The following is an 11,800-nucleotide window of genomic DNA, read 5'->3' on the forward strand; positions in this document are numbered from 1 at the left end:
TCGCCAACGAGCTTCCTCCGTTGATTCAATTTTTTTTGTCTATAAAATTTAGAGTTTTGTCTATTGTCTCTGCTAGTACGTCCTCGTTGGTTGATTTTCCGCTTGAAAGATGCCCTCTTTCTCGCTTTGTCCATTCCCAGTGGTTGACGAAGTTGGACGTCCGGTGGACCCTCCCCATGGGTGGCATCAAACTCATCGTTGAGATCGAGGTTAACACCAATATCCGACTCGGCCGTTCTCGACCTTTTGTTGGAGCCGATAGTAGATCCCGAATGCGCCGTATGCGGATAAATGACCCATTTTGGACCATTGTGACAAACTTCCCACGTTTTTTGGTTGGCAAATGGTTTACCATTTTGGTAATTTTGTATTGGTACAACGCGGTTAATAGAATGTTGAAATCGTTGCTACCACTTCTATGTATATTTTTAATATTGTCAAATACGCCGTTAAATTTGGTGCAAGCCGCTCGAAGGTCACACCGTTTTGCATTGATTGAGTCGTATGTTCGACTCGTTTGTCTTCCTAATAACGCGTGGAAGTGGTCTAAAACACGATTCTAAAAGCTTTGACTCGTTTGCACGTTGCCGACATCTTCGTCTTGTGATATGAAAAATCCAAGTTTTAGCTAAAGTTTCCTCCCCCTCTTCGGTCCATTACATACTTTTCTTTTTCCTTGGATCTTTTGATTTTTTTTGTCTTCTACGACTTGGTTTCAACCTGCTCGTTGTCGCCGTCATTGTTGAGGTTTATAGGTTTAGACTGAGATAATGAAACTTAAGATAGTCGTGAAGTTTGGTGATGGTGGGAAGTTTGGGGTTGAAATTGCGGAGAATGTTGTTGTTGAAAGGCTTGAAATTAGGGTTGAATGAATTGTAGTGGTTGTTCACGCGTCTTGGGGAGCTGACACGGCCTCCCATGTGTCTTCTCCTTACCACTCCGGACAGGCTTAGAGCTCAATGTTTGTTTATAATTTTTAAAATGAGCACTTAATATCATTAGAGATGAAATTTTTTTTTCTTTTTTTATTTTGACCATTCAATAAATATTAAGCAGTCAATATACTTTCACAACTTCAACATGTAACCCCTTCTATTTTAATAATTTCCAATTTAGCCTTTTCGCTATAATCTAGTTTTAAATATTTTTTTATTTTTTTACTAATTAATTATTTTTATTAAATATTTAATAACATCTCATTTATAAAATATAGTTTTTATGATGATAAGATAATATTTTCAATGTTTATATTTTATTTTTGTAACTATAACATAATAATTTCTCTTATTTTATTTACATAAATAATGAATCAATATATTAGTATTTATATATTTGTATTAGATGATTAATTTTGTTTAAAAATAGACTAATTAAATGATAAAATTTTATACAATATTTTAAAAAGATAAAGATAAATTAGTTAAAATTATCAAAAAAAACTATTAAATAAGGTTTTATAAAATATTTTTATGATTTTTAGAGATTTTTTTAGGTTCTTTTATAAAGTAAAAGATAAAAAAATATTTTTTTTTTCAAATTTTATGATTGTACTCATTTTGTAGATAATTAAATTTTAAGAACTTTGGTAATAAAAAAAAATATGGCCAAAAAACGATGTTGGTGGAAAAAAAAACCCCACAAAATAAGGGCTTGACATGTGATAAAGATAAAAAATAGGAAGCTTGAAGGGATTTTTTTTTTCTTTTCTCTCTTTCGTTTTTACCTATATAACTTTCAAACAATTAACATTTGCCGGAAGCAGACCACATTACACATAAAATACAAAATGCAAAAGAATAGTCTTTTTGAAAATTCTGATTCTGGTAATAACAAATTTTCACATTTACATTTTCTTCCATTAATTATTTTATATAATAGTTTTTATCATTCATAATTTTAAAGTTAAACTATTAATTATGATTTTAGTCATTTACTATATTTTTAAGTTATGTTTTTTGTTCATTGTATAATATTTTTAATAGTTTTCGTTTTTATTAATTTTCTTTAGATATATTATCAAACCTTATTTTCGTCCACTTCTTCCATATATAATTGTTTTAATTGAAACTTTATTTTAATACTTTGTGGTCACGTCATCATGCTATGAGGGTTTTAGGATAAGCTTATGAAAAATTATAAACACTTTTCAACTTATACTTTATAGCTTATAAGCTGATAAGTTAGTTGTGTCTTATTTATGGATTTTGATTTATTGTCGGTATGACATCGGTATAAACTATTTTATACAAACACTCTTTTTAGCTTATACCGGTGTGGAACTGGTAATAAGCTAAAAATAAGCTTAGCCAAACATCCTCTATATGTTAACTGTTGTTATTTGTAAATCACATTTTATATACGAATTACAAAAGAGTTACTCCGCACATTAAAGTTACGGTTTTGATCCTTACATAATTTTTTTATAGTTTTTATTTTCTTTAATTGTAAATGAGTTTTCTGAGGCAATACGTGTGGTGAGTTAAATATTCGTTTGATTTTAACTAGGGATGAACATATGGACCGAGGAACTGGCTGGAACCGGAACCCGATGGAATCGGTCGGGTCGGGAACGAGACGATATTCTTGTGGATTTTTGGAACCAGAAACCGGTAGAACTAGCAAAAACCAAAACCGTATGTTGCTATTTCTCAAGGACCGGTTCCAACATTGAAGACACGGCAAAAACTGGAACCAACAGAACCGACGGTCCGATTCGGTTCCTATTTTCCACCAAGTTCGGTTCCGGTTCGGACCAGTTCCAACCAGATCGGTTCATTTGCTCGTCCCTAATTTTAACTTGCTAATATGAAAGTTATAGTGAAAGAAGTATTAGTAAAATGTTTGTTGATGTAAAATATATGCCTTTCATTATGCACACATGTCAAAAACAAAATTTCCCTAGTCTCTACCAAGTTCCAAGAAAATCTATAGATGGAAGGGTCCAAATTGGCAACCAACCATCACAGTCCCACTATCATCATATAGAGACAAAATATTTTATTGTTTTTGTCACAATTCTTGTGTTTTATTTTTATAGTCGTCGTTTTAGGGTTCGGCTTGATTTTTTTGGGATAAATTATTGGTTGAGATGCAAGAAATTTTAATATGTTTTTATTAATGAATTTAATATCTATTTATTCTTTAATGAACAACATTGATATGAAAACTCATTTATTTATACTAATATAATTTTCTTTTAATTTAAAAATAATAAATTAAAAATAAAATTTTTAAAAATAAACCCTCCAACAAATTTGATTAATGATTTAGTCATGTCATGTGGCAGTGTGTGTTCATCGTTGGATATCCGATATTTTCTTATATAACCGATCTAATCTAGTTATCTATTGGATTTTGGATTTTGTCATATAATCAAATCTAGATGACTATGCTCAACAAATAACAATTGGATTGGTTCGATATTATCCATTTGATTTTTTTTCTTGGTACAAAACATAAAGCAGCGTTTTATAGAGTATAAAAATTGTTCAAATTCGTGAGAGCCCAAAAAACTAGAACATAACCTTTCTTTATACCCACTAAATGAATAAAGGGTGAAAAAAAAAACGGATTTAGGAAATTATTTGTAGTGATAGAGAAGTTAAAATCGTTTTACAATTGTTTTGTAAAGTCACTAACTTATATTTTTTAGCTTAGACCGCAACTTTATTGCACTAAACACTACACATTGCATCGAGTACCACATGTCCATGAATTGAGCACCACAATTCTTGCACCTCGGTATTGCAACTTTGTATCTCGGCATCACAAGTTTGCATACTTGCAACAACAAAACTATTTACCTTAGATTATTTAAACGTTTTCACAAACCCTCCACTTTCAAACGCATTCGAACTCAAAAACTACATAGAAGTTTTGGAGCATGGGCGCCAGGGACACTCCCCCCTTGACCCTACAAGGGGGTACAACCCCCCATTGACCCCCCACATTTTGTTGTGTTCGGGTTTATTCCAATTACACTAAATTGATGGTGACACTAAAATATCCAATATAAATAAATATACCAATCCAAACAAAATAACATACCAAAAAGACCATTTGTGTAGTTTATTTTTTTTAACAAATTATATTTTTCATATATTTTCGTTTAAATTTAAAGAACAAAAGTCCATCATTCATACCAAAAAGGTGAAGTAAGAAAGGAAAGTGAGTTGTGGAAATTATGAAGCACATAGTCCCACATGGTTAGGTAGGTCCACACACCATAAGTCCATGATGCCATGCGATTAAGACGCTTGTTAATTGTTATAAGAGGCCAAGAGGGTGTGCGTGCTGTTTTGGTCTTTGTGTGGTTATTTGCTCCCCAAGACAACTCACAATTAAGCACCATGCAAAGGTTTTTTGAGTCGTCCTTCGTTCTTCCTCTCTACCACAAAGGTAACATACAACTTTCCTTCTTGCTCACTAACTATCATTGTATCATGATGTATAAGTGTTTTTTGATTCTCTAATTACGTTCGTACATTAAGTCAGAAAATCTATGATAAAGCCTAAAGGACATATATAGTTCAAAATTTAAATGTAACTCGGTTAAATTCTTTCATGAATGATCTCATAGTAGAAGATTTCAACAATTCAATTGATGTAAACAAACTATCAACCATACAAATTTCGTATCTAAGTCAATCTTTTTCTTTCTGAAAAATAGAATGTTTCTATCTTCTCATTTGAATGATTTTCTACCAACTGGATGAATATAGTTATCTTGATAAATATGATTTTGAAATTGATAAAAATTAAGGTTATTTGGATACTATTACTACTAGTGTGATGTCTGACGTTATCATAGATATAAGTTTGATAAGAAGGTGAACTGAAAAAGGACATCATAATTTTGCAACTGTTATTTTACTTATAAGTTAGACATTTTTTAAGTCACTTACTGAAGATAATAAGTTTTGGTTTAGTAAGAGCATCCAACCCACCTCAGTTGTTGATTTAAGTCTCTCTTGAAGGTTCAAGTCATGTTTGGGACATAGTTACCATTGAGCTAAAAGCCCTTTGGTAAATGACAATTTATAATGTGTAAAATGTTAGCTTTTCACAAGAGATGCATTTGGCATGACAGAGTTCTGTCTTTCACGCATCAGAATTGCAGACAAAAGCATGTAGACAAACTGAAATAGTTCCTCAGGAATCCTTTAAAACTACTTTTTTCTTCTTTAGGAAAGTGATATACAATACAAATTTGAAGGTGCAATATATAAGTTGTTTTTTATGCCCATACTATACAATAAGAACACTTATGGTATTTACATCTTACAACAGTAGTAAGAAGACCAACTAGGTAGGTTGAATTCGTCGTATAACATGCTATTTATCAGTTATATTTCTTTTTTGTGATATTTGTAACTTTTTTATCAAGTAAAAAACAAAGTAATGTGTACAACATTCAACATAGAGATCATTCTAAATATATTCACGAGATCTTTTTCACAAATTAATTTGTTAAAACCAACATAGTTTCTTTTCACAGATTATAATAAATTAAGTTAACACATATATAAATAATAAAAGTACTAAAATAGAATATAAAAGGTGTAGTAGTTGATACGATATCTATTCTACATTTATTTAATTTGATCAACAAAGTTGTACAATAATTTGATATTGAGAGTTTTTTATAAACTAGGAAGAAATGTAAATAAAAATGACATTTGTATGAAAGCAAGGATAGAAAAATAAATGAAAATGACAGGTTAAGATTGGTCAAACTGAGAACATACTTATAAATTATAATCACACCCGCATTAAAACCAAGGCAATTTCATCCTAAAGTTAAAATTTTGTTACTTGGAAGAATCTTTCTACTATAAAATCAATTTGCCGGCCTCGAAATTATTAAACGCCCCTGCACGTAGATCTTTGTCCATCATCAGTTCTTGAATGTTTCTGCTGCCTTTTTTTTGGTTACAGATTGTTGAAGATGAAGCATAGCAAAATTTGAGATTTTATACAGAATTAGACATCTTGTAAACATTAAAGATGGTGACTACATCTTGGATCACATCTCTCTCTTGTTCTTCAAGCTCTGCCATGGCACAAAACGACAACTCATCCATGCTCAAATGGCTACAGTTCATCTTGCTCTCTCCATGTCCCCAAAGGCTACTCTTAGCTTCCATTGATACCCTCTTTCTCTTCACCCTCTTTCTTTTTGCACTTCAAAAGCTCTATTCAAGATTCACCTCCCACAATAACACCAATTCCGCCATTAATGAACCTCTAGTTCCTAAAACCCCAGTTTCTGTCAAAACCAATCTTTGGTTCAAACTATCTTTACTTGCTTCAGCCATTTTAGCTGTTTTAGCCATTGTTTCATCTATTTTGGGGTTCATCTGCAACACCCAGATGCCATGGAAGGTGATTGAAGGAACTTCTTGGTTACTTCAATCGATATCATTTCTCACAACCTTTGTTCTGATCATCCACGAGAAGAGATTCCAATCAGGAACTCATCCAGTCTCCCTTCGTGTATTCTGGGTGCTAAACTTCATCGCCATTACATTAATCGCATCTCCAAGTATCATCCGTCTGGTTTCCAACACTCCATTATCCAAAACCGGAGACGTAATCGCATCAATCTGTTTACCATTTTCGGCTTTCTTCTTGATTCCATCGGTAACCGGTTCAACTGGGATTACAGTGGCAACGGAATCAGAGGTTTCTGATGAAGTAAGCAAATCATCGAATGTGAGTGGATGGGCATCTGCTTCGATCTTATCAAAAACATTCTGGTTATGGTTGAATCCATTGTTGAAGAAAGGCTACAAAACCCCGTTAACGATCGAAGACATTCCTTCACTTTCACAAGAACACCGAGCTGAAAGAATGTCGTCCCTTTTCGAAAAAAACTGGCCAAAACCCGAAGAGAAGTCAAAACATCCGGTTCGAACCACACTCATTCGTTGTTTCTGGAAAGACATCACATTCACTGGATTCCTAGCGATCATAAAGCTCGGTGTTGCATACGTGGGGCCGCTACTCATCCAAAGATTCGTGGACTTCACCTCGGGGAAAAGCAACTCTCCATTCGAAGGATATTACCTTGTCACAATCCTTCTGGTTGCTAAATTCATTGAAGTTTTATCATCACACCATTTCAATTTCCACTCACAGAAGCTCGGGATGACAATCCGGTCAACCCTCATAACCTCTCTGTACAAGAAAGGTTTACGCCTCTCGTGCTCCGCTCGACAGTCTCATGGTGTGGGCCAGATCGTGAACTACATGGCTGTAGATGCTCAACAGCTCTCCGATATTATGATTCAGTTACACGCGATTTGGCTCATGCCTGTTCAAGTTGTAGTGTTGTTAGTCATTCTTTACGGGTACCTCGGGTTGTCAACTGTGGTTACTCTCATTGCGGTTTTGGTGCTTCTACTTTTTGTGTTTTGGGGTACGAAAAGAAACAATCGGTATCAGTTTAATATAATGACGAGCCGTGACTCGAGAATGAAGGCCACAAATGAGATGCTTAGTTACATGAGAGTGATCAAGTTTCAAGCTTGGGAAGAACATTTCAACAAGAGGATTCAGACATTTCGTGAGTCTGAATACGGTTGGCTTTGCAAGTTCATGTATTCGGTCGGTTCAAACATGATTATTTTATGGAGCACGCCTTTGTTTATCTCCACGGTGACATTCGGGAGCGGGATTTTACTCGGGATAAAGTTTGATGCGGGGACGGTTTTCACGGCCACATCGCTGTTCAAGAACTTGCAAGAACCGCTCTGGAGTTTCCCACAGTCGATGATTTCACTCTCTCAGGCGGTGATCTCGTTGGGGAGATTGGATGAGTATATGATGAGTAAGGAGTTGGATGAGGGTTGGGTGGAGAGGGATGATCAAGATGGCGATGCTACAACTGCTGTTGAAGTCCAAAACGGGTTGTTTAGCTGGAATGATGAGCCTTCAGAAGGGGGTATGAATATGATTAAGAACTTGAACTTTGAGATTAAGAAAGGTGAGCTTGCAGCCATTGTAGGGACTGTAGGATCTGGGAAATCATCTCTGCTTGCATCTGTTCTTGGTGAGATGCCCAAAATCTCAGGGAAGGTCAAAGTGTCCGGGAGCACTGCATATGTTGCGCAAACGGCATGGATTCAAAACGGGACGATTCAAGAAAACATTCTGTTTGGTTCACCAATGGACAGACATAAGTACAAGAAGGTAATAAGAACATGTTGCTTGGAGAAAGACTTGGAAATGATGGAATTTGGAGATCAAACTGAAATTGGGGAACGTGGGATTAATCTCAGTGGTGGTCAAAAGCAACGGATTCAGCTTGCACGGGCTGTTTATCAAGATTCTGACATCTATCTTCTTGATGATGTGTTTAGTGCTGTTGACGCCCACACCGGTTCAGAAATATTCAAGGTACGTGAATTTCTATTAACTAAACTGTATCACATTCTTCTTCTTCTTCATATACAAAAATTCTCATAAATTTAGTTGAATGCAGGAATGCGTGAGGGGTATCCTTAGAGACAAGACGGTCTTACTTGTGACTCACCAAGTCGACTTCCTTCATAATGTGGATCTTATCCTGGTGATGCGTGATGGGATGATTGTACAATCAGGAAAGTATGATGAACTGGTTGATTCTGGTCTGGATTTTTCAGCTTTAGTATCGGCCCATGAGACCTCAATGCAGCTAGTACAAATGGAGTCTGCTACTGAACCAGAAACCCTAACAAAATCTCTTAGCCATAATAAGTCTAAGTCCTCTGTGGAAGAAAACAAAGAAAATCCAAAAGCTTTAGAACGATCTCTGTCGAGTTCTATAATAGGAACATCAAAACTGATTGAAGATGAAGAACGAGAAACAGGAAGGGTGAGTTTACATGTATACAAAGTGTATGCAACCGAGGCTTTTGGGTGGACTGGTGTGGTTCTAATTCTGTTGTTGACGGTGTTGTGGCAAGCCACACAGATGGGTAGTGATTACTGGTTGGCTTATGAAACTTCAGAGGATCGGGCTGCTTCTTTCAGCCCTTCCCGTTTCATTGGAGTCTATGCAATTATTGCATGTGTTGCATTTGTCATGATATTTAGCAGAACTCTATTCTCTATGTTCCTTGGGCTTGAGACTGCACAAAAATTCTTTAAACAGATTCTTCACAGCATCCTTCATGCTCCAATGTCGTTTTTTGACACCACACCTTCCGGAAGAATTCTAAGTCGGGTAGGTTGCTTTCTAAGCATATCAAATAATTTAATAATATTGACATGAAGCTTATTTTATCTGTTGCATGTTTTTCAGGCATCAAGTGATCAAACCAACATCGATATTCTGCTTCCATTCATGATGAATCTGAGCCTTGCGTTGTATACGTCTGTGATTAGTGTCATCATCATAACATGCCAATACGCTTGGCCGACAGTCTTCCTACTTGTTCCACTCGGGTGGCTCAATTTCTGGTATCGGGTATGTGTCATTGTCTATCTCACATCTAATATAAAACAAAAACAAAATATGATATTTTTGTGTAATTACTTCAGGGGTATTACCTTGCGACATCTCGTGAAATAACTCGACTCGACTCGATTACAAAAGCACCCGTGATTCACCACTTCTCAGAGAGCATATCTGGGGTAATGACCATCCGGTGCTTCGGAAAACAAGACAGTTTTGTTCAAGAGAATGTTGAGCGAGTGGATGGAAATCTAAGAATGGATTTCCACAACAACGGATCAAATGGATGGTTAGGTTTCCGTATGGAGTTTCTAGGAAGCTTGTTTCTTTGCGTTTCCACTGTTTTCATGATCATCTTACCTAGCAATGTCATTCAACCAGGTATATATAACATACATTCTCACTTTCAAAACCCAACCCAATAAACCTCTCCAATCTAATGGGGACACTTGTATGAATTGAACACAGAGGATGTTGGATTGTCACTCTCATATGGATTGTCGCTCAACGGTCTGCTATTTTGGGCTTTATACACGAGTTGCTTCGTTGAAAACCGCATGGTTTCAGTTGAAAGGATAAAACAGTTTACAAACATACCATCAGAAGCAGAATGGGTGAAGAAAGATGGCCCACCTCCTCCAAATTGGCCTACTCATGGTAGTTTGGAGCTCAGAGACTTGCAGGTATAGCCAGGATACTACATTATCAAGATTCAACATTTCCAAATCATATCTGTCAACTTGAACTTGAATGTTTGATTGTGAGCAGGTTAGGTATCGCCCAAACACGCCTCTTGTGCTCAAGGGGATTACTTTAAAGATTGAAGGGGGGCAGAAGATTGGCGTTGTTGGTAGAACAGGTGGTGGGAAATCAACTTTGATCCAGGTTCTGTTTAGACTTGTGGAGCCATCTGGAGGGAGTATCATCATTGATGGTATCGACGTCTCCACACTCGGACTTCATGATCTCAGGTCACGATTTGGTATCATTCCTCAAGAACCCATCCTTTTTGAAGGCACGGTCAGAAGCAACATTGACCCTATCGGTCAACACTCCGATGAGGAGATATGGAGGGTAAATACGTCATTTTCTTTCTTTCTTAAATCTTACTCACTCATCTCACCTCCTTTGAATTTGTTCTATCTAACCTAATAACATGCTTTGTAGAGTCTTGAACGATGCCAACTTAATGATGTTGTAGCTGCAAAACCTGGGAAACTTGATTCTGCAGGTACTTAAAACGGATCTAGGGACTTTTTTTTTGGTCAAAACTCAAAATTAGAAGAAAAGATGTAATCTTCTTTTTAGCTTTTATATTTGGATGTTTTGTTTATAGTTGTTGATAATGGGGATAACTGGAGTGTGGGACAGAGGCAACTTCTCTGTCTGGGAAGGGTGTTGCTGAAGCACAGCAGGCTGTTGTTCATGGACGAAGCAACAGCTTCTGTTGATTCACAAACAGATGCAGTAATTCAGAAAGTCATAAGAGAAGACTTTTCAGACTGTACTATCGTAAGCATTGCTCACAGGATACCTACTGTCATGGACTGTGATCAGGTTCTAGTCATTGATGCAGGTATACTTTCTTATTCAATTTCTTCAAGAAACAGTGATCAAATGTTCATCAGTTTCTTCACCTAATTGAGGTCAACTAGCTGCTTAATGCTTACTTATCTAATGTGTTGTGACAGGGTACGCAAAAGAATTTGACAAACCCTTGCGATTGATTGAAAGGCCCTCGCTTTTTGGGGCGTTGGTTCAGGAATATGCAAACAGATCATCTGGTTTATGAGCATATATGAATGACATTGATGTTGCTCATATAATCCAACAGAACAAATTATCATCATAGAGCATGCCCTTGTTAGAAGAATGAAGCATGATTTAGGAATCAATAGAAATATGTATTAGCAAAAGCAAGCTACCACTTATTTAAACTTGTTGCTTTGATTGTAAAACCTCTATGTACACAAGAGGCAGAGAGGCTATTCAAATCCCCAAGAATACATGGACTGGCAATTGCCAATGCTCCTTTGTCTATGATCCTTTCTGCTCTCTCAGTTTGAAGCCTTTTTGCCCAATACTCGGGACAACTATACAAGTTTCATAAAGCTGGCGTAATTGTGAACTAAACAATAAAAATTGTATCATTTCAGTTAGTGTCCATTAAAAATTTGCATCGCCGTTATTACGGAAACTTAGCCACACTCACTACACAGTTCATCCGAATTCATAATCAGAAACCCTTTTCTTCTCATTTTTACTTATATTCTTTCAATCCATGCATAAACTCATATAAATACACATCAATGGTCCCGTTTCATATTATATAATACAGCTCATCGCAGAAGGATTTGAAAA

General features: G+C 35.9%; 1 protein-coding gene across 1 annotated transcript; it reads left to right on the forward strand.

Annotated features, from left to right (window-relative positions):
- The first annotated feature begins 4,263 nt into the window (after positions 1-4,263).
- Positions 4,264-11,479, forward strand: LOC111920532 (ABC transporter C family member 14). The gene is made up of 10 exons (XM_052767249.1): positions 4,264-4,398; positions 5,938-8,400; positions 8,486-9,208; positions 9,287-9,451; positions 9,526-9,820; positions 9,908-10,122; positions 10,208-10,513; positions 10,607-10,670; positions 10,776-11,015; positions 11,131-11,479. The coding sequence occupies exons 2-10, from the start codon at positions 6,007-6,009 to the stop codon at positions 11,229-11,231; spliced, it is 4,503 nt and encodes a 1,500-aa protein (XP_052623209.1). The 5' UTR covers positions 4,264-4,398; positions 5,938-6,006; the 3' UTR covers positions 11,232-11,479.
- Positions 11,480-11,800: the final 321 nt, after the last annotated feature.

This window comes from Lactuca sativa, chromosome 9 (genome assembly GCF_002870075.4).
Source record: "Lactuca sativa cultivar Salinas chromosome 9, Lsat_Salinas_v11, whole genome shotgun sequence".
NCBI lineage: Eukaryota > Viridiplantae > Streptophyta > Magnoliopsida > Asterales > Asteraceae > Lactuca > Lactuca sativa.

What these genes read in the sequence shown, in the direction of transcription:
- LOC111920532 (XM_052767249.1), top strand. Translation starts at nt 6,007, where the DNA reads ATGGTGACTACATCTTGGATCACATCTCTCTCTTGTTCTTCAAGCTCT. An exon ending in TGGGAAACTTGATTCTGCAG is followed by an intron (nt 10,671 to 10,775) that starts GTACTTAAAACG and finishes TTTTGTTTATAG; the next exon opens with TTGTTGATAATGGGGATAAC. An exon ending in GGTTCTAGTCATTGATGCAG is followed by an intron (nt 11,016 to 11,130) that starts GTATACTTTCTT and finishes GTGTTGTGACAG; the next exon opens with GGTACGCAAAAGAATTTGAC.